Below are 22,968 nucleotides of genomic sequence, written 5' to 3' on the forward strand. Positions count from 1 at the left end.
GCAAGCCTCATGTCTAACGAGGTCCAAGTGACTTTTGCTGGGTCTGGAGAATCAAAATTATAGGACCAAACACAGCTGGGAGCACTGTGGATGAAAGCAGGTCCCAGGCTGCCGTCCTGCCTGGGGCCTGCTGCCTCCCTCCCGAGCCTCCACCCGATTTGGCATGTGAGCTGTATTAAGGTAAAAATCTCTCTGACCACAGGGGTCGCTAGCAACTGAGGGTTTGGGACTGAGGAGGGCTGGAGCTGAGCAAGCCAGAAGAATAGCCAGCAGAAAGGAGGAGAAGAGCTCAGGCCTCAGTCTGTAGGCATTAGGTAAGAACTTTGTCAATGCCCAGCTCCATGCCTCCTCAGTCATGTGCACCTCTGGTCTTGCCAATTTCTGTATAAGTTATCTATTGCTTCAATAATGGTGTGTAGCAAACCAAACCCAAAACTCAGGGGTAAAACAATCAGCATTTATTTAGCTCACAAGTCTGCAGGTCAGCTGGGCACTTCCAGTCTTTGCTGGGCTTACTGATGATTCTGGGATCAAATGTCTGTTGGATTAACGGGTTTGCTCACCTTAACTCAGCTCTGTCTTAAGCCCGGGGAGAATGCTGGCTGGCTGTCCTCTGGTCTAGGCTGCCTTGGCTGGGATGACTATGGCAACTTGGCTGGAATACATTTGTCTCATCTCCCAGCAGCAGTAATTAATTTGCACATCATTTTAATATTATTCTCAAGGTGCCTGGGGTGAGTATGACCAAGAGGGTGGCTCAGGCAAGATGGGAACCTAGATGTGTCCCCACCATGGCCCCCAGGATAAGGCCTTGCATACAGTAGGTGCTTAATAACTGCTTCAAATTTTGCCTCCTTTGATGGTGACTAGCAGGTCTGAGATCAGGGAAAGGCAAGGGAGGCACCTAGGGCACTTGGCCAACTCTGAGAGTGAGTGCCTTTTTAAAATTTTGCACGCTAGGTCCATCACTTGCCTCGTCTTTGTCTCAGCCCTGGTGCTAGGCATAGTGCTGTCAGCGCTGGAGTACAGAGAAGGCACAGTCCCTGTCCTGGGAGGACAGAGACTGCAGTGTCTGGCTGTCTACAGATGGATCATCTCTGGGTTTCCCTCATTCTCACATCCCCAACTTCCAGAAGGTTCAGCTCAGCCAGCCCAGCCAGCCCTCACGCTGTTTTTCCCAAGGTCTAGTCATTCTGAACCTTTATCACAATATTCACTATAACCACTTCCCACTTGTATTGTCGTGTACTAAAGAATTTAACTTTGCCCAAAAAGACGTCATTACCCTTGCTTCTGGGAGTAATCTCTAAGCCCTTGGAATGTCTGATAGAAGTGTCTTTGTTTGCCTGGGGTCCTTGGACCAGTCAGATAGCAGCAATGTGACATAGATGTGACATAGAATGGAGGCTCTGAGCCACACCAACAGTGTGATGTAGGATGGGAGCTTTGGGTCATGCAGCTGGACTTCTGGAGGGGCTAGAAACTGAAATCAGCCATGTGGGCAGTTAACCGTTTCTATCTGATGGAGCCCCAATGAAAACTCTGGACACCAAGGCCCAATGGGCTTCTTCTCTGGGTATTAGTACTCCATGCATATTGTCACACGCCGAAGCTGGGTGAGCAAAGCTGTCCTGACTCCATGGGGAGAGGACAATGGAAGCTCTGTTTCACACCTTCTTGAACTCTGTCCTTGGTGCTTCTTCCCTTGGACAACCTGAATCTGTATCTTTTCATTTTTCATAACCGTGAGTATAGCAGCTTTCAGTGAGTTCTGTGAGTCTTTCTAGTGAATTATCAAACCCAACGGTAGTTTGGGGAACCCGCTGTACTTGCAAGTGTTGCAGAAATGAGGACGGTCTTGTGTGGACTGTACCCCCTAACTTTGCAGTTAGCTAAACTCTCACAACTAATAAGTCAAAACTTAATAATTTTCTTTAAATTATGTTGCTTTTCTTTCTACTTAAGTTTATTTTAAAAGGAAACTGCCCAAGGAAAAGCTTTAAGGAGTCAGCCCTGATGGCTTAGTGGTTAAAGTTTGGCACTCTCACCGCTTTAGCAGCCCGAGTTCATTTCCTGAGCGCGGAACCACACCACCCGTCTGTCAGTTGCCATGCTGTGGTGGTGGCTCACATAGAAGAACTAGAAGGACTTGCAACTAGGATATACAACCGTGCACTGGGGTTTTGGGGAGGGGAAAAAAAGAGAAAGATTGGCTACAGATGACAGCTCAGGGTGAATCTTTCTCTGGAAGAAAAAAAAAAAGATTTGAGGATCTTATTCTTTCAGAGTCACATAGTCAGGTCTGAAAGAGAAAGCAAGGCAAATCCCCTTGATGCCTTTGAACTGAAAAGTGAGTTGAAGATATTCTATACCAGTGAAATTACAGAATTTACAGAAGAAAGGCTCTGAAGTCATAGCAGGTAGGTCAACACATTTCCCCATAACAAACAGCTAGTACTATCTGCTTAAGATGAAGGAGACCTTCTATAGGAGATAAGTTTAAAGGTTAGCTTAAAGTTAAGATATCTCCAAGGAACTTCTTTTTAAAATTTTTTTTGTTTTTTTAAGATTGGCACCTGAGCTAACATCTGTTGCCGATCTTCTTCTTCTCCTTCTTTTTTTCTTCTTCTCCCCAAAGCCCCCGACATAGTAGTATATTCTAGTTGTAGGTCCTTCTGGCTCTGTTATGTGGGATGCCACCTCAGCATGGCTTGATGAGCGGTGCTAGGTTGGCGCCCAGGATTCGAACTGGTGAAACCCTGGGCTGCCAAAGTGGAGCATGTGAACTTAATCACTCAGCCACAGGGCCGGCCCCCCTCTAAGAAACTTCTTGAAGACAATTAGCCAGGCTACTTTCATGAAAATAGGAAAATGAATAAGCATAAACTGAACAGGAAGGGACCTTCAAGGTAGTATTGATTTTTTTCTTTCTTTCTTTTCATTTTTTTTTTCCTTTGGCTGAGGAAGATTAGCCCTGAGCTAGCATCTGTTGCCAATCTTCCTCCTTTCTTCTTTTTTTCACTTGAGGACGACTGGCCCTGAGCTAATATCTCTGCCATTCTTCCTCTATTTTGTATGTGGGTTGCCAACGAGTGGTGTAGGTCCGTGCCCAGGGACTGAACCTGGGCTGCTGAAGCAGAGTTAAGCGTCGAACTTAACCACTAGGCCATGAGGCTGGCCCCTAGTGTTGATTATTTCTATTATAATCAAAGAAAAATATACTTCAAGCACTTCTCAGTTCTTATTGACGTAAAACAGACGTAACAGAAAATTTACCAGTTTTAAGTATACAGTTCAGCGGGATTAAGTACATTTACATTGTTGTACAGCCATCACCACCATTCATCTCCAGAACTTTTTCATCATCCCCAACTGAGACTCCGTGCCCATCTAACAATAACTACTGTTTCCCCTCCGTCCAACACCTGGCAACCACCCTTCTACTTTCTGTCTCTGTGAATTTCACTACTTTACGGATGTAAAGGAAAACCTTTCTGTTTTTCTTCTCTGCTCTATCTACCACAATACTACCCATAGAATACTTCTGACACTTCTGGTCACCAAATGTGTGTGTCTGGGGTGGGTGGGTGCGGTTCACACACCAAGCAATTCTGTGACAAAGCTGAATGTCCCTCAATTCAAAGCTGGGTATCCTACAATTTAATTCAGTTTTGACATTATCTACCCGGATATAGTATCAGATCCCACAGGTTAAGAGCTCATTCCCACAAGACTGTCTCTGCCAACCCCGGTTTCAGATGTCAATTGAAGTCCATGTTGTTCTCTGTGCTTATGATGGACTGGCTATCAATCAGAGGTTCCCACAATTCCCTCCCGATTGATTTGCTAGAGCCATTCACACTACTCAGAAAACAGTTTACTTATTAATCAGTTTATTGTAAAAGGATGTAACTCAGGAACAGCCAGATAGAAGAGATGCAGAGGGCAAAGTATGGGGGGAGGGGTGCAGAGCTCCCATTTCCTCTCCAGGGGTGCCACCCTCCCAGCACCTCCATGTTTTCAGCAACCAGAAGCTCTCCAAACCCAGTCATTTAGGATTTTCATTATGTAGGCATGATTGACCAAATCATTGGCCTTTGGTGCTTAACTCAACTTCCTGCCCCTCTCCCCTCCCAGGGGGTCGGGGACCAGGACTGAAAATAACAACTCCTTTAATCACTTGGTTGATTCCCCTGGCAACCAGCCCCTGTCCTTAGGGGCTTTCCAAAAGTTACCTCAGTGCATGAATTTGGGGACATCTTTGTCAGTCTCAGTCTATATTCCTCCAGTGTGCCAGGGCTTTGTTCTTTTCTGTGCAGTTCTGACCACTGGATGTGACCTCCATGGTGGTAGGTAAAAAATAGTGGTTCTGGGACACAAAATACTTAACATCCTGGTGTCAAAGTTCCCTAGTGAAGTCAAGCCGTGGGCTTTTCTTTGTCAGTCTCATAAATCAGCCAAACACGAGCTTTTATTTATGGATTCACCAAATAGATAACCTAGTGCACAGATTTGCTCAGACTGACCATTGAAAGATAGAGCTGACCTACATAAATTCTGAGGTCCAAAAATCTGGTTTTCCAGGGCCCCAAGCACCCTTTACCCTCCACGTCAGTCTCCTCTGTTCTTTTTAGTCCAAATGGATGGTGTCATGTATATAAAATATGCAACAAGCCCACATCTTGGCATTCCTTAGACTCAAAATGTGCCAATGTGTTTCTGTAGTATAGCAGTATCCAACTTACTTCTCCATAAGTCAAACATTCTGCAAATTTAAATATTTGGCTCAAAAGCTGTGTGACTTTGGCCAAGTCACTCAACCTCTCTGAGCTTCAGTCTCTACTTTCTTGTGTTCTTTGAAGATTAAATGAGATAATTCATGTGAAACACAGTGTCTGGCTCAATGTATGGCTATTCATATTTTTATTTTGCGCCGCAGACGCTGCACTCTAGTTTGATAGATCTCCCAAATCTCGGCCGCTTCCCCTCACCCCTTGCACCAATTCAATCATCTCTTCACCCAGAGTGTACGGAGTGCCTTGTGCTGGACGCTGACTACTTAAGCAGGAAGCAAGCCAGGTGCCTGCCATTGCAAAGCCGATAGCCAAGTGGGAAAGAGAAAAACTCCTAAACCGAGCAAAGGGGCTGTAATCCAGGTATGTATCTGGTGTCGTAAAGGCGAAAGGGAGGAAACGTCGAATCGTCTGAGCCTCGGGGGTGTGAGGGGCGGGTAGGCGGAGTCCCTCACACAGCGGGCAGCAAAGCTCGGGCACAGGAGGGGCAGACTTTCGGTGCACCCCTGAAGGCTGGGCGGGCGGGGGAAGCGGGCAGCGGGGCCCGGGGCTGGAGGGCCTAGAATGCTCGCCCGCGAGATCGGGGTTCCTCCAGTTGGCGAAAGAAGCCCCGCGGAGCTTGTGCCTGGGAGGGAGGCCTCGGCCCGGCCCCATGCCCTCGCAGCAGGGGTCCTGCCCCGCACCCCGCAGGAGCAGCTAGGGGCCCGCCCCGGCCGACAGGAAAGCCCCGGCGATTGAAGGCGGAAGTGACGGCTAGCGGCGGCCGACCGCGGAAGGACTCGCGGCGTTCGCAGCCGCGGGAGGACCCGGAACTCGGCGGCCCAGGGGGCGGGCCCAGCTCTTCCAGGCAGCTGATTGGTCAGTCCCCGGCGGCGGTGGCGGCGGCGGCGCGCGCGGAAGTGTCACCTCCGCCCGGTGAGTCCTGGGTTCGAGCCTGAGCCCCCTGGCTCAGGGCTGTGACTCCCTCTTCCCGGCTTCGCGTTCCCAGCCTCCGGAGGTGTCACCTGGACGGGCAGAGCCAGGCTGGGGTCTCCGCTTGGGGCGCGCTTCGGCTCTTCTGTTCCGGGCGGTCTGGCCACGACCCCTGGGGGACTTTCTGTGGGGGAGGGGCGAATCCTGCAAAGTCTAGATGACCTCATCCCTAGAGAAAGGCAGGGCGGGACTGTGGTGGGGAGGACGGCCGAGTGGACCAGGTAGAGTCCCCGGGGCTGAAGCCCGTGGGAGACGCCGAGGAGCCGCTGGGGGACGCGAGGCAGGGACTCCAGGGGAGGAGGCAAGGGACACCCATCGACCTGGAGCGCGGGGGAGGGACCAGGGAGGATCGGAAATTTGGGAGTTAGTAGGGTGGTGGATACAGGTGGAGGATAAAACGACCCAAGATGAGGTCAGAACCCTTGGAGACAGCACCATACAAGGAATGGGTTGAAAGAGCAGGAGCCAGCCCTAAAGGAACGTACAGGGAGCGCCCATGTATCCACGGCGTCAGTTGTAAGAATGTTGTGATTCTTGGCAGAGCGGGAACCCACACCGAGATAAAGCATGATAAGGCCTAATAAATGTGTTTTAGATTTGGTGGTTACTTAGGTAAGCCGAAGACATAAGGAATCTTTTTAAAATTTTGATTATAGAAGTGTTCAAACTTACACAAAAGTACAGAAAAATACAGAAAATATCATACCATTATGGATTCTAAGTACCCATCACCCAGCCGCAACCAGGAATGGCCACCCTGCTTGCTTTACAAATATGTTAAGACACGCCTCAAATCCACACTGATAATATGTTAATCTTAAGTAAGAAAAAAGTTACTTTCATGTTTAATGGGTATAGAGGTTCAGTTTTGCAAGATGAAAAGAGTTCAATGGAGCTTGCTTGCACAACAATGTGAAGTACTTAACGCTACTGAACTGTACACTTAAAAATGGTTGAGGTGGTAAATTTATGTCATGAGTTTTTTGTTTTTTTTTAAAGATTGGCACCTGAGCTAACAACTGTTGCCAGTCTTCTTCATTTTTTTCTTCTTCTTTTTCTCCCCAAAGCCCCCCAGTACATAGTTGTGTATTCTAGCTGTGAGTGCCTCTGGTTGTGCTATGTGTCATGAGTTGTTTTTTTTGAGGAAGACTGGCCCTGAGCTAACATCCTTGACCATCCTCCTCTATTATATATATGGGATGCCTGCTGCAGCATGGCTTGATAAGGAGTGCATAGGTTCGCACCCGGCATCCGAACTGGTGAACCCTGGGCCACTGAAGCAGAGTGCACAAACCAAACCGCCATGCCACTGGCTGGCCCCCGCAGAGTTGTATTTTTAACTGGAGGCTCTGAAATGAACCTGTTGGGTGTGGTGCTCAGAGCACTGGGACCTGGCCTAGGGTGGAGTTTAAGCACTGGTGGCGAACCTCTGGTTTGCACTAGAACCGAAGGGTTGAGCCAGCCCAGCTGTGTGAGTCAGATTTCTCCAAATGTTCCTGTTTTCTTACAGTCTGAGACATACCTTTAACCCTTGGGTAAGCTCCTGTGCCACCTTATACCTTCATTCACAGGAGAGTGAGTGAAGTGTGAGTTCACCTCTTTCTCTCCACTCCTATTCTTTTTTTTTTTTCTTTTTTGAGAAAGATTAGCCCTGAGCTAACTTCTGCTGCCAATCCTCCTCTTTTTGCTGAGGAAAACTGGCCCTGAGCTCACATCCATGCCCATCTTCCTCTACTTTATATGTGGTACCACAGCATGGCTTTTGCCAAGCAGTGCCATGTCCACACCTGGGATCCGAACCAGCGAACCTCAGGCCCCCGAAGTGGAATGTGAGCACTTAATCACTGCGCCACCGGGCCAGCCCCATCTCCACTCCTGTTCTTTAGGGTCCACCTGGGTAGTCCGTCTCTAACATGATGTCTACTCCCTGTCTCCCAAATGTACCACATGTCAGTCCACACTCCTGGAGCAGCTGGTGTTAACTGGGAGGCAACCTTCGACATTCTAGCTCTTTTCCAAGTGAGCCTGACATAGATAGCCCTGAAGCCTTCCTTCTGCCCATCCAAAACAAACAAACAAAGAAACAAAACAAAGTATAAAATGAGAAGGTAACTGCCAGATTTGGTTTTTGGCTCCTCTTGTTTTCCACCAGGGGCCCCAGAACCAGTATTTCTCCTGAAGCTAAATTTTCTTAATGTGAGTTGGTGTTTATTAGAAAATTAAACAACCAACTGGATAAAACTTGCATCAGAAAGTTATATTAATTATTGAGTAATGGCTATTTAGAACTATTCAGGGAAAAGTTAGATAGTTGATCACATCACTGGATGTCAATAGTGGTAAGAAGGAATTAATGACATGGCCCTGGTGATGGATGACAAAGAGTAAAAGTTAGATTCAATCATGAGATGAGTTTACTTAGTGGTTAATGTTTAAGTTTATACACTCAGAGCTATCAGAATGATCATTAAATATCTGTAGCAAATAACTTCATTACTCATATGTAACTCATTTACCCTTTAACTTCTTTTTTTCCCATGGAAACAGTTGTGATTTTGGATTAAGTGAGGTTTTTTAGGACTGTAGCCATCACGTTACATCATAAACTGCCTGTACACAGGAGGTGATATGAAGTGAACAAACCATTTTCTGATGTTTTCGTTTGTAGGGAAGATGGAAGAGCTGAGTCAAGCCCTGGCTAGTAGCTTTTCTGTGTCTCAAGATCTGAACAGCACAGCTGCCCCACACCCCCGTCTGTCCCAGTACAAGTCCAAGTACAGTTCCTTGGAGCAGAGCGAGCGCCGCCGCCGATTGCTGGAACTGCAGAAATCGTAAGGGATATTTTAATGCCTTGGCCTCTTTCTCTAGGCGAGAGCTGTGAACCATTCAGGAGGCTCTGGGCTTGTGTCTACAGAACCCTCTTCAAAGTAGACCCTTTGTAGGTTGATCATCTTGCCCTCGAGGTTGGGAGGGGTAAATCCTAGCAGAGGTAGACATCCTTTACACCCAGAGTTTAGGAAAAGATGAGGAAGTAGGGAGAGACTGAAGTTGGAAAGCAAAAGCTCAATTATTTGGTTAATTTTTTCTTTTTTTCCTGGCAGCAGTACTGAGCTTTGGCAGTTTAGGGACTTGTGAAAGCCACGCCCAGACTTCCACTCCCCACATTCCCTGTGTGGCTTCTCCTGCACTCTGAATCGTTGCAGTGATGTGGTCTTCCTGTCTGCCTTCAACCCAAATGTTCCTGTGGAGCCATTGGGAGTTCAAGACAAATAATTCCACAGGGAATCTGAGGAAATGTCTTCCATACACTTCATTCTCTATGCCAAGATGAGCAAGCAGGATAGGAGTGTTTGAGGTGGGGCTGTTCTGAAGGCAGGGCCTCTCCTTTTATTCTCAGTGCTACTCAGGCCTCTTCTGGGTAATAAATTATGGAATTCAGGATTAGGAGGAACTGTTAACAGCTGCAGTCTCCATCCTGTCTGCATTCTTCCCAGTGCTGCATCACTGGATGTGTTTAGCAGAGATGGCTCCCTGTGGCCTCTGGGTTGCTCAGATCACTCCCCCCACCCACCCACTGGTTTTTAAAAATTGTAATTAATTAATTTGGAATAGGTAATACATTCATATGGTTCAAAATTCAAAATATATAAAGGTACATGGTGAAAAGTCTCCCTCCCAGTTTTGTCCCCTAATCATCTAGTTTCTCTCCCGTATTATTAGTTTCTTGTGTATCCTTCCAAAGATAGTCTACACAGATATGAGCAACCACATATGAGATATGTCGTTGTATATGTACATAACCTTTTTTTCTTTAACAGAAGTAGCAGCGTACAAAACACTATTCTGTACATTTATTTAATAGTGTTTTTTGAAGAGATGCTGTATCAGTTCATTAAGTGCCTCCTCATTCCTTTTTTGTGGTGCCAGATATTCCATTAACTGAATAGTTCATAATGTAATCTAACCAATCCTCTACTGATGAGCATCTGGATAGTTTCCTTGTCTTGTGATTAGATAGTGCCTGGGAAGTAACCACAGACACACATCCTTTCCCACATGTACAAGTACACCAGCTCTCCTTTATTCTTGAAATAAAAGAACACTGTGCTTCGTATGCTCTCTCTGGTGTGTACCTTTGTGTGAATGTACATGAACATGTGTGTGTGTGAGAAGAAACCAGCTGAGTTGGTCTCATTGCCTCAGTGGTTGATCTCTCGCCTTAGTGTTGAGGAAACCAAGTGTAGGAGGTTACGTGATATCTACAAAGCACTTTGGAACAATCAGGTTTCAAAAGATTCTTTTTCTTCTCAATTTCACAAACTTTCTAGAATATGCAGTTTTTTAAAAAGAGCAAGATAACAATAAAGAGAAACAAGTAAAAGGTATTAAATCATAAACTAAGTGGCATTTTTTTCCTTCAGTAAACATTCTATTTTTGAAAAATTTTAGTTTACAGAAAAGTTGTGTAGTACAAAGAGTTCCCACATACTCTGCACCCTGTTTCCTATATTGCTAACATCTTACATTATGCTACACTTGTCACAACTAATGAACCAATATTGATACCTTATTAGTAACTAAAGTCTACTCTTTTCCTTAGTTTTTTCTTTTATTTTTTTTGCTGAGGAAGATTAGCCCTGAGCTAACATCTGTGCCAATCTTCCTCCACTTTTTTATATGTAGGTTGCTGCCACATTATGGCTGAGGAGTGGTACAGGTCTGTGCCTGGGATCCAAACCCGTGAACCCAGGCTGCCAAAGTGGAGCACACTGAACTTAACGACTATGCCACGGGGCCGGCCCCCTTAGTTTTTTCTAAGTGACCTTTTTTGAAAGTTGGATAAGAACTGGAGAAAGGCCTGGCTGCTCCTCAGAAAGCTGTATAAAGTGGAAAGCCTAGAAGCTGTCTTTGTTTTAAACTTCTCACTGCATTTCAGTGTTTGCTCTCTTCAGTCCCAGGGGGCCTTTGGACTAGCTATCTGCCTTGCAGGGAAGTGTCAGCTTTCACCTGGGGTGAAGGTGGGAGACTTGGTGGGGAGGGGGCAGGTGGGAGTGTGGTCAGCCACTACTGAACCTTGAAAATTCTTTGAATATTTTACTTTGCCCATTCTTAGGAAACTCTGAGGAAGGCTGAGTGTGTTCAGAGGGGGTTTCCTATTTAGGTTCTGTGATCAGGTGGTCAACTAGTTGAGCCTTACAAAGGAAATTCTATTGTCTTTTACTCCTTGGGGATTGGAGAATTCCCAAGTTGCTCCAGAATTTGGAGCCTTTGAATTAAATCTGTCACATTGTAGGGCATCTTCCTATAAGACATAAAGATCTGTCCTTATGCCATTTTTTTCTCCAGCAAGCGGCTGGATTATGTGAATCATGCCAGAAGACTGGCTGAAGATGACTGGACAGGGGTGGAGAGTGAGGAAGAAGATAAGAAAGATGACGAAGAAATGGACATTGACACTGGCAAGAAGTTACCAAAACGCTATGCTAATCAAGTGAGTAGTCCAGAGACGATTAGGCCTGGCTAGTCCCACTCTCTTTGCTGTGTAGTGAGAGTTCACTGAAATAAATGTTGCCATACAGAGAGGAGGATGAGGGAGGAAAAGGAATGGGAACTGCAAAAAAAATGCTGATGTGCATAAAGTTTATGAGGTGAAAAGAAGAGATGGCTTACAGTGTCGTGTGCTGACTGGAGATCACTGATGGAGTCTGTGGGTAGTGGATTTGGGAACCAGAGGCTGCCAGCCTGCTGCAGAAGGCCCCTGAGCTATCGATATACTAACAGATTCCATGTGCTTATCATTTCTTAGTCATTGCACAGCTGTTCTGGATTGGGCCTTCCCAGCCCAGCACTACCCCCACCCCACATTCTAGGTTGGTGGTCTTCCCTAAGTGGTGGACTAAGATGTCAGTCTTGGATCTTCACATTCGAATGGTAGAAGGTGGGAAGTACAGTTGCCCTTGAATACGAGGAGCCTGCCCAGCCACCCCAGGCCAGCAAGTTGGCCTGTATAAGGGTGAGGCCATGAAACAAAAGATCACTATAACAAACTTGACTAAATTCCCTGTTCTTCCAGAGAGGAAACCCCTGTGGCCTATGGTGTCATAAGGGAAGCAGGCCTGGAGACTGTCCAGTGCTCTAGGCAGTCCAGGTATTCCAGAAGACAGGGTATGGGTCCAAATGGGGGCAGGGGTCTACCCTCCTAATGTATAGCTCTCTGTATAACCCAAGTTTTTGTCACCTCAGAATCCTCTCCCACCTTTAGAATATGGTTCCTGGGTGCACACACTCCCATCCTCTTTCTCTGCCCCAAATACAGCACAGATAACATCCTCTATGACAAAGTTCAGTTCAGTTCTGTTCAGCAAGTATTACTGAAGGCTCTGCTCTGTGTTAAGCTAGGCTGTGCTGTGGGGAAGATAGTCATAGGCCATAAATAGCCCCTGCACTCCTGGAATAAGTGTAGATTATTGCTTTTGCTATAAGAAAGTGAGATTAACTTCAAACAGGGAAGGAAGCAGGGTTTGAAATCAGGAAAAAGTTAATGAAAGAGGAGGCAGCTTTAAAGCATGGGTAGGACATTGACTTGCAGAGGTGCAGAGCATTCCAGGGCATTCCAGGCAGCAGGAACAGGCTAAGCAAGAGTGCAGAGGTGGGAGAGGAGTATATGATGTGTTCAGGAGCAGTGTGCAGGCCATGAGGATGGAGCAGCATAAGGTTGGGGGATGGAGTACAGCAGAAATATGTGTAGAAGTTTAGATTGAGATTTAGATTCTGGGGAACCCCTGAGAATTTTTGAGCCAGGGCCAGAGTTGGGACTTCATATGATGACACCCACATCAGTGTGTAGAAGGGCCTGGAAGGGAGAGACTGTAGTAAGCTCTTTAGTTTGCTAAAATCATCTAGTGATGGGAGCCAAGGACAGTGAATGTGGGAGGAAAAAGAGGTCATGAATGTGAGAAATGTTGCCAGGTAGATTGGACAGAATTTAGCAGTGGATTGGATAGGAGAGGCAGTATGAGAAATGGTTAAGGGTTTAAGCTCTGAGGTCACATAGACCTGACCTCAAAGCCAGACTCTGTTGACATCGAGCAAGTTACTTAACTACTCTAAGTCTCTGGTTTCATATCTGTAAAATGGGAGATAGTAATAGTACCTATCTCATAGGATTGTTAGAAGGATTAAATTAGATAGTGTACCTTAAATACCTAGCTCAGAGCCCATTATAAATGCCTCACAAATATTAGCTGCTTTTTTTTTTGGAGGAAGATTAGCCCTGAACTAATAACTGCTGCCAATCCTCCTCTTTTTGCTGAGGAAGGCTGGCCCTGAGCTCACATCCGTGCCCATCTTCCTCTACTTTCTATGTGGGACGCCTACCACAGCATGGCTTTTGCCAAGCGGTGCCATGTCCGCACCCAGGATCCAAACTGGCAAACCCTGGACTGCTGAGAAGCGGAACATGCGCACTTAACCGCTGCACCACTGGGCTGGCCCCTCATTTACAAGTTTTTTTGTGGACATATGTTTCCATTTCTCTTGGGTATATACCTGGGAGTGGAATTATTGGGTCATATGGTAACTCTATGTTTAATCTTTTGAGGCCAGATGGATTTCCAAAGTGACTATGCCTTTTTATGTTCCCACCAGCAGTGTATGAGAGTTCCAGTTTTTCCACATATTTGCCAATACTTGTTATTGTCCGTACTTTTGGGTATAGCCATCCTGGTGGGTATGAAGCGGTGTCTCATGGTTTTGATTTGCATTTCCCTACTGATTAATGCTTTTGAGCATCTTTTCATGTACTTATTAGCTATTTGTATGTCTTCTTTAGAGAAATGTCTATTCAAATCCTTTGCCTATTTTTTAATTGGGTTGTCTTTTATTTTTGAGTGGTAAGAGTTCTTTATATATATATATATATTCTAGATATAAGTCCCTTATCAGATACATGATTTGCAAATATTTTCTTCTATTCTGTGAGTTGTCTCTTGACTTTGTTTATGGTATCATTGGCAGCACAAAAGTTTTAAATTTTGATGTAGTCTAATTTGTTTTTTTTGTTTTGTCACTTGTGCTTTTGGTGTTGTATTACTATTATTCTTTAAGGGAGGGTTGATTATGCCTTGGGATTAAGATTCAGTAAGAGAGAATGGTGGTGCCATTAACAGAGCTGCAGAATGCAGAAGGGAAGGGTGGGTGTTGCAGAGATGAGAAGTGCTTGAGCAACAGAAGGCAATGAATTCCCTTTTGGAGATGCTGAGTTTAAAGTAAAGAGGGGACAAACAGAAAGAGACACTGAGTGGACAGCCAGAAATATAGGCCTGGAGGAAAGGAAAGAGCTCTGGAGATGTAAAAGTAGAATTGGGAGACATCGTCTTAGGAGCAATGAGTGAAGGTACAGAAGTAGATGAAATCCACCCCCAAGGGGACAGCATCTAAGGGAACAGAAAAGGCGAACCTAAAATAGCCCCCTGAATATTATTGACATGATTTGGGGGAGTGTGGGGAGGAAGGTTTGGAGGAAAAAACGGAATAGCACTGTGTCTTGGGTCCAGGGGAACATATGTCAAGGAGGAGGCGGATGTGACTGGCAGCATCATACAAGGAGTGGAGCGGGGAGAACAAGGGGGAGGTGAGGGAAGAGAGAGACTTGGCAGCGAGGAGGTCACTGATTTTGCAGGGCTATGGGGTAGCAAATCTGGACTGAGGGTGTCAGAGTGGGCGGGAAGGCAGCATCAGGAAATATGAAGTAGTTTTAAAAAAAGAGGAAAATGGAATATCTTAAGAGAAGCGCAGAGTGATGAAAAGGTTTTATTTTTGTTTTGTTTTTGAAGATTAGGGGTTGAGTGTTTTGTGGACTAAGAGGAAGGAATGATGAAAGATTCAGTGGGAGGAATTAATTGATGGGCCAAAGTGTTACTTTAGATGGGAGGGACTATGAGTGATGAGTGGAAGAGTTAATCTTTTCTAATTCTTTTCACCTCAGCTTTTTTTTTTTTTTGAGGCAGATTTCCTAACATCCTTTAGTACAATACAGGTCACCAGTTTGGGAAATGATGATCTAGTCTCAGAGCATCTCAAGGTCAGGGACCTTATTCATCTCTGAGGTATAACCCTGGAACATAATCGTTATGATCATGGTAGGTGGGTGGACAAAGTAACAAAAGGAAAGGGGTCCTATCACCCACATACAGGAGGTGAAGTAGTGAGAATGGATGCAGGTAGTGAAAGTGAAGAGAGAAGCTGAAGTTCACAGTAAGTGGCCTCCATCCCATCAGTTGAGCGGGAGATGAGTTGACTGCTAAGAGCAAGTGGGGTGGAGGTCCCACTGTCAGCCTTTTCTACCCTCAATCGTTTAGATGTATTTTCATGATATACATAGGACATGAATTCTTCGTCACTGTAAACACTGGAGCAGCACATTGCTGTTGATTTTTAACACCATGTTTTGTGTTCCCAGTTAATGCTCTCTGAGTGGTTAATTGATGTCCCTTCAGATTTGGGGCAGGAATGGATTGTGGTCGTGTGCCCCGTTGGAAAAAGAGCCCTTATCGTGGCCTCCAGGGTGAGTAGCTCCCTCCTGCTGCCTGGTCTGTAGCAGGAGGAATTCTTTGCGTTCTCTATTCCTTATCTGCCACAGCTGCTGTGCCTGGCATGGGGATTGAAACACTTTCCTGCAGGAGGGATTTGTTGAGAGCCATCTTTGGGCTGATGACACCTCTGCAGAATGTAGAAGCAGAAGTTGAGGAGACTTTGATGCCTATGAAAATGGTAATTTTCTTTCCACACAGGGTTCTACCAGCGCCTACACCAAGAGTGGTTACTGTGTCAACAGGTTTTCTTCCCTTCTGCCAGGAGGCAACAGGCGAAACTCAACAACAGCAAAAGGTATCTACAAACATTGTCCATTTGTTAAGTTTATAATCAGTCAAAGACAATGTAAGTTGCTTGGTTAGTTCTTTTAAAAACCCATTTTGAAAGCATACCTTTGAAACTGCACGTAGACATTGTCCTGCCCACAGGACTCAGGCCCTCTCCTTCAATGTCAGGCCTCCTCAATTGCAGAATAGATGCAGCCCTGTGAGGCCTGCTGGGCAGTAAATCCCTGAATTAAGGTCAATACACCTTTCCCATGGACTTCCATTACAAAGTGACAGGTGCAGTTTTTTGAGGAAAGTTCCCTAAGAATACCAAGTGTAACATACAGTAAGCTGTTGCAGGGGCTCCCCTTCTAAATTCCCTTTTCTGCTTTATCATTGTCCTAACCTTAGCTTCTCCCTCCTACCTGGACCCAGCTGAGGAGACTAAGATTATGCAGGTTAAATGCCTTGCCCATGGTCAGTCAGTGAGGAAGTGGCAGAGCTAGGCCTGAACCCTGCTGTCTTCCCTGCCTGTTCATGCTCCCTTGGTGGTTCCTTATGTCCTCGGTACTGAGCCGAGACTCCTCTTTGGCTTTTAGAGGCCTTCACATGTGGGCTCTGGCCCATCCATCCTCATTCTTTCCCCTACTCTCCATACACACCCTATCTCTGTCCAGCTGGCTTGCCTCCTTGCTCCCCACAGGTGCCCAGTTCATTCTACCTCTGGGCGTTTGCTCATGCCACTTCAGTACTCCAGCCCAAAATGCCCTCCCACCTCCCCTCTGCCCTGTTATTTTAGTCCTCTGATCCCAGAAGACTCTGTTTATATCCCATTTCTTCCATGAAGCATTACCTGCTGCTCCAGTCTCCTTTTTCTGGAACTCCTGTTTCTCTTAGTTTGTGCTGTACAGTTCAGCTCTTGGTTCTTTCCTCGGTATCATCTTATCTCCTTAACTGGATTGTAACATCCTTAAAGGCAGAGACTACTTAATAGTCAGTATTCCCCACAGAACATAGTACCTATGATAGGAACTCAAAAAGTAGTTGTAAACTAAAATGGAAGATTACTTGTTTTCACAGTTGAGCTTCTCTAAGGTGAGTAAATGTCCCAATTTATCTGAAAGTTCAGAATTTCCACTTAGCCAAGGATGTCTTGATCCCTCTTGTGCTGTCCTATCTCAGGTCAGCATTAAGCTGCACCAGGTAGCCAGAAAGGGCCGTGAAGAACTTTCTTCCTGATGAATCCTTAGTCCTTAGTTCTGGTGCTCACTGCAAACACTGAGGATTATTGGACTCGGTTTCCAAGCCCCCAAGATGGGGCTCAGGAGATTGTGGTGGAGGGAGCCCTGATTGGAGGGGGAACCTTCTACTGACTTTCTGCTTTTGTCCCAGACTACACCATTCTGGATTGCATTTACAGTGAGGTGAATCAGACATACTATGTTCTAGATGTGATGTGCTGGCGGGGACACCCTTTTTATGACTGCCAGGTAAGGACTGATACTTCCCTCATGTCTTCTCCTGTTTTTTCCTCTCCTCCCGGGAAAGTGGCTCAGCATGTGGGTTTGGTACGTGACCAGCTTCTTGATGTGTACAGGATGTGGTGTATCAAGAACATTATCTAATGTTCCTTGCATCTTTGAGTGTTTAGATTAGCTTTGTTTTAAAAAAGGAGGAACTACGGGAAGTATAGCAGTTCTTGTGGGGAGGAAAGAGAAACAGAGCAGAGGGGTAGGCTGAGACTCTGTAGGAGCTGTAACTGTCTCCTCCCCTCTCCAGAGTGTGCGAGGATTGCTGGCAGGGAAGATTGTGGGTGAAGGGAGGCCACCTTGTGCAGGCAGCACAAGGGAGAGAAGGTGGATGTAAGGCACTATCAAATAGACTCCTGCCACCTTCACTTCTTCACCAGCCACATCCTGACCCTGAAAATGGCAGGGCCTCCTTCGTGTAACACTAAAGCCTCAAATCTCTGAGAGGCTAGCTCTGGAAGGAGATTTTTCCAAGTGAGGGGAGGCCCAAATATTCTCTGCTCAATTTTCCCCTTCCCTCAACATTTTTCTCGGATTGGCAGTTCTTACAAGAATGACAGTAGCAGTCATCAGAGAGAGGCTAGGTCAGCCCCACAGGTTCCTTCTCTGTTCCCAATTGTCCCAGTTTTATAGTGGTAGTTTTTTTATGTTTCCTTTCCATTATTTTATCATAATGGTTCTCTATGTGTGGCCTCAGAAAGTTGTTAGAAGTGCAAATTCTCAGATCTGCTAAATTAGAAACTATGGAGGTGAGGCTTATGTTTTACAAGCCTCCAGGACCTCCTCATGCTGGCCCAAGTGTGAGAATCATAGGTTATCACCACAGGCTGCTGCTTTCCAAAGCCATTTCCCCAAGCTAGGTTTCCAAATCATGCGGGACTTCAGAATTCTCACGTGCACCTCATTCAAACAATAACAGCCAAGATTTGCATTGCTAAACACTTTATGAGCATTACCTCATTGATTCCCTTATAACAACTCTATAATGTAAGTACTATTATTATTCCTCATCATATAGATGTGGAAACCGAGAGCCACAGATGTTCACTACCTTGCTCAAGTGCAGAGTCGAGCCGAAAACTCAGAACTTGTAAATTCAATTCAGAACATATTTTCCTTTAATTCTGTTCAAGGGTGTTTTATAAAATGGATTCACAAACCTATAAATTTGGTAACTAAAACAACCTATATTTTTATAGTATAAATAAAAACTGTTTTTTTAAATTTCTGAAGGTAAAATAATTTAAAACAAAGAAAAGGCCCTAAATAACTATAGAAGGGTACATATCAGTAATTCAGAGAATAAAGTAGTTTATGAGAAGTCACAATTGTATAGTAGTTTCTAATCCTTGGGATTAAAGTAAAACAAAGGTTAACATAACATGCTTTGGAGTTGGAGATTCCTGGGTCCCACAGCATCTTCCTTGTGCACCTGAGCAAATGACATAATTTCTCTGAGGCTCAGAGTCTTCACCTGTAAAATGGAGACAACCATAACTTTCAGAGGGTGGTTGAGGATTAATAAGATTATGTGTGTAAAGTCCTTAGCATGGAGCCTGACACATAGTAGGCCTTCAGTGATAAATATTGGCTCTACTGCTATTAATAATCCTATTGGATTTTATGAAAAAATCTTCAAAGATTTTATAAACACTTTCTTGACCTTATGGTAGTGTTTTAAGGGAAAAGAGGGTAATGATAGGAGGGCTTATGTCTTCATAAATCAGGTGGCTACTTAGAATGGGGTGTTTTTGTTCATATTGTAGTTTGAGATGAGCAATATTTCATCTTTTTTTTTCCTTCTCTGTGGCAGACCGATTTCCGATTCTACTGGATGCATTCAAAGTTACCAGAAGAAGAAGGACTGGGAGAGAAGACCAAGCTCAACCCCGTAAGATCTGGTATTAGGATTAGAGAGTTCTTTGTGGGGATTGGTTTGGATTGATCTGTTATCTAAATATAATCATTATGAATGAAATTCTCTTTTTTTGAGGCAGCATGGCATAATGGGAAGAGTATGGGCTTAACAGTCATCCAGATCTGAATTCCAGTTTTGGCTTTAACAATTACTAAGTTAATAACTTCACTTGGCTTTAGTTTCTTCATCTGTATAGTAGGGTTAATAACAGCTACTTTACAGGATTGTTCTAAGAACCAAATGATATAAATATGCAAGTCCTCCTAGCATAATACTTATGGTAGGTGCTCAGTAAATAGTGTTAGATATAAAATGCTAATAACTGCATTTATTAATAATGTTATTTAGAATTCTAATACAGTGGTTCTCAAACTGTAGCATGCATCAGCAGCACCTAGAAGCTTGGTAAAACAGACTCCTGGGTCTCATCCCTAGAGTTTCTGATTCAGTAGGTCTAGGGTGAGGTCTGAGAGTTTGCATTTCTAACAAGTTCCCCAGTAATGCTGATACTGCTTGTCTGTGGACCACACTTTGAGAACCTCTGCTCTTGTATCTGAACTAAGTGTGTCCTCATCTATTCAGTCCTCTCTTTTATAGGCTGAGAGATGGGAAGGCCTTCCCCAGCTCTCACAGTCCAGGATGATAGCCCAAGTGTTTTGGCTATCCCCTCAATGATTTAAATATGTGACAGCTATTTTCTGGGCATTTTATTAGTTAAACTCTGCAGATTGGCACTTACGTGGATTGCTTACAAATTTTTTAAAGGCAATTGGATAACCAGTTACAGGACAGTAATTGGGGTCAGTACTTCCCGTGATGATAGAGTCCTGGAAGAACATCACTGAAGAAGGGGAGCATGGGGCTGCTCTCTGAGATGCTATTGTAGGTACTCTACGTGTATTATCTTATTGAATCTGCACAACAAGCCTATGAAGTCGATACTTTTATTATCCCATTTTACAGATGGGAAAACAGGCATATGGAGATTAAATGATTGGCAAAGCTGAGATTCAAACCCAGGCAATCTCACTTCAGAGTTTGTAGTCCTAATCACTTTGTTATACTACTTCAGACTAAAAATCCTTGCTGGTATGAAAGGGGCTTCCCTAACCCTTCATTAAGGGGCAACTGTCACAGGGCTCGGAGAATCACATATAGTCCTTAAACCTAGCACAGGACAGTGGTTCTCAGTCCTGACTGCATGTTAAAATCAACTGGAGAGCTTAAAAAAATGCCTGGGCCCCACCTCAGACCAGTTCAGTCAGAATCTCAGGGTGTGGCCTGGACATCAGTAATTTTTAAGAGTCCCCCAGATGATTCTTTTGTATAAAGCAAGGCTGAGAACCACTGACCTGTAATTCAGAGGGTAGGTGGAGGGGAGAAGGTATGGAAGAATGAAACTGAAAACTTTTCTTCTTTGATATAGCTTTTTAATTGCTGGAACCAATATTATTTGAAACATACTAATTCTTTGTTCTAATTTATATTTTAGTTTAAATTTGTGGGGCTAAAGAATTTCCCTTGTACCCCTGAGAGCCTGTGTAAGGTGCTGTCTATGGATTTCCCTTTTGAGGTAACAAAATCATTGTCTTTATTGCTGTGATGTGATTGTAGGACACAGGGAAACTTGGCCACATGGAGTCCTAAGAGATCCTCTGTCTTTGCCACATCAAAGCATCAGAAAAGGGCTGAAAGCTGATTCCTGGGAAAGGACATGCTTGCTGCCTTTCAGAGCCTCAGCTCCACCCTGATGGATAAGTCAGAATGCCAGAGCTGGAAGGGCCTTGAAAGGACAGCTCATCTAACTCTCATTTTACAGATGGAGAAACTGAGGCCTGTGGGGCAGGGCGAGGTTCCATTCCTAGCTCCTTCTTGTGTGCTTCTTTTTGCTACAAACCAGAGAACCAGGCCCCTTGTTTGACTGCCATGGCTGGTTGTAAAGTAAAGGGGCTTCTATGACTGACAGATCGCAGTGGTGTGAACTCCTAATACTTGCTCCAAAGAGGAAATAGTCCCTGGGGATGGCAGTGCTTGTTAAGCAGTGGCATGGGAATAGGATGACCAACTCGTCCTGGTTTGTCCTGGACTTTTCCAGTCTTAACGCTGAAAGTTTCATGTTCCCAGAAGCTCCTCAGTCCTGGGCAGTCTTTTGTGATCCTCAAACCTGCAGTTACCCTCTCTAGGCTCAACAAGCAAACTTTCCCTTGCCCATCATACCCTTTAAAATTCTGCCTAGTCACCTGCAAGTATTTGCTTGAACTGAATATAATTTTGCTAAAAGGATCACAGCTTCCCAAATGAGAAAATAGCAAAGGCTGAGTTGCCTTCATTTCTGGGAGTCAATTAAGAAAGTGGTAAGAACACCATCTTTATTTATAACCCTTAGGCCCAGTGACAATAAATGCTTTTTAGAGATGAGTCACTGAATCACGGAAAAGAAAATATGGGACTTGTAGGAGATCTTCCTGTTGAGAAAAACTGAGCTTCCCAGAATATAGCTCACAAACAATTTGGGGGAAGATTTAGGCAGCCAACAGTGGCATGGGGAGCAGAGCTTCTTGACAGCCTGTTTCTCCTGTGCTCAGCAGTCGAGCATCTCAAAGGAGCCCATCCAGTTCCCCTGCTTTGTTCCCTGTGTGGAGCATGTGCCCCACTACAGAGACCTCTGGGTGGTGGAAAATGCATGGGATTTGGGGACAGAAGATCTGGGTTCAAGTTGAATTTCTGCTTTATGCTCACTGTATGTTTTTAGGGAGGCCCCCAGAACTCCATGAGCCTGAGCAGCCCTATCTCTCAAACATCCTTATGGTGGGTAAGAGGGTGAAATAGTAGGTAGGAAAGCACCCTATAAACAGGAAAAGCACTATTTATGTTTTTATTTTCTAAAATTTAGTTTTTCTAGGCCATTTCTTCATTTAGACATATTGCATGCATGAGAAATGAGGACTCTTTTTCCTCTGGCAGTGACCCAGAAAAAAGGAGTTGGACCACAAGAAAGAGTGCCCCTGTGTGTATAGGGTCTCCTGGTAACATGTAGCCCCAGAAGTCATTTTGATCCCTCGTTTCCCCTCTTGTAGGTAGATGGACTTCTGTTCTACCACAAGCAGACCCACTATAGCCCTGGAAGCACTCCTCTGGTGGGCTGGCTGCGCCCCTACATGGTGTCAGATGTTCTTGGAGTAGCTGTGCCATCTGGCCCACTGACCACCAAGCCAGAATATGCTGGACACCAGCTCCAGCAGATTATTGAGCACAAGAGGAGCCAGAAGGAGGGCGTGAAGGAGAAACTCACACACAAGGTCTCTGAGAATGGACACTATGAATTGGAGCACCTGTCTACCCCCAAGCTGAAGAGCCCTCACCATACCCCAGACCACCCTAGTAGCCTCATGGAGAACTAAAGAAGGCAGCCTCCTTTGGGAGTCATGGGATGGCGCTTGGTCCCAGAAGGAAGGTTGGGGAGGAGGACAGTGACAAGAGGGGACTTCATTTTAGAGTGGACTTTCCAGAGCCACTCCAGCTGGAAACAACTTGTCTCCTACCTGAAATGCTGGCTCAAACAGTTGGGGGAGATTCCCAGGTTGGGTGGTCTTTGGATTTGAGCAGCAGCTTCTATGAAAAGTGTATCCCAGATCCACAATGTAAATATATGTAATTCTTAAGATAGAAAGTTGTTTGTGGTCCTTAAACTTTAGGCAGTCATGAATCTCCCCCGCCTTCCCCCCAGACTACCTAACCATGACTGTTCAAGTCTTGGCTCATTTCACTCTGTTTTTAGCACTTAAGCATTCTGCTGAGTTTCCAGTTGCTGCTGTTGGTAACGTCATTTTCTAAAAGGTCTTACCAGGAACTGCAGTTCTTGGTATTTAAATATATTCCCTCCTCTGAAAGACAAG

At 45.0% G+C, this 22,968-nt stretch overlaps 1 protein-coding gene across 1 annotated transcript; it reads left to right on the forward strand.

The window, feature by feature from the left end:
• The first annotated feature begins 5,637 nt into the window (after window positions 1-5,637).
• Window positions 5,638-22,738, forward strand: LOC124233106 (snurportin-1). Its single transcript, XM_046650221.1, has 9 exons — window positions 5,638-5,708; window positions 8,434-8,596; window positions 11,112-11,256; window positions 15,226-15,330; window positions 15,557-15,653; window positions 17,018-17,115; window positions 18,968-19,045; window positions 20,565-20,645; window positions 22,150-22,738. The coding sequence occupies exons 2-9, from the start codon at window positions 8,439-8,441 to the stop codon at window positions 22,471-22,473; spliced, it is 1,086 nt and encodes a 361-aa protein (XP_046506177.1). The 5' UTR covers window positions 5,638-5,708; window positions 8,434-8,438; the 3' UTR covers window positions 22,474-22,738.
• Window positions 22,739-22,968: the final 230 nt, after the last annotated feature.

This window comes from Equus quagga, unplaced genomic scaffold (assembly GCF_021613505.1).
Source record: "Equus quagga isolate Etosha38 unplaced genomic scaffold, UCLA_HA_Equagga_1.0 153_RagTag, whole genome shotgun sequence".
Taxonomy (NCBI): Eukaryota; Metazoa; Chordata; class Mammalia; order Perissodactyla; family Equidae; genus Equus; species Equus quagga.

Bases quoted from the DNA above. Each gene is read 5' to 3' on its own strand.
- LOC124233106 (XM_046650221.1), top strand. From the start codon at position 8,439: ATGGAAGAGCTGAGTCAAGCCCTGGCTAGTAGCTTTTCTGTGTCTCAA. The intron at 8,597-11,111 runs GTAAGGGATATT...TTTTTTCTCCAG, and splicing joins TTGCTGGAACTGCAGAAATC to CAAGCGGCTGGATTATGTGA. The intron at 20,646-22,149 runs GTAACAAAATCA...CCCCTCTTGTAG, and splicing joins CTATGGATTTCCCTTTTGAG to GTAGATGGACTTCTGTTCTA.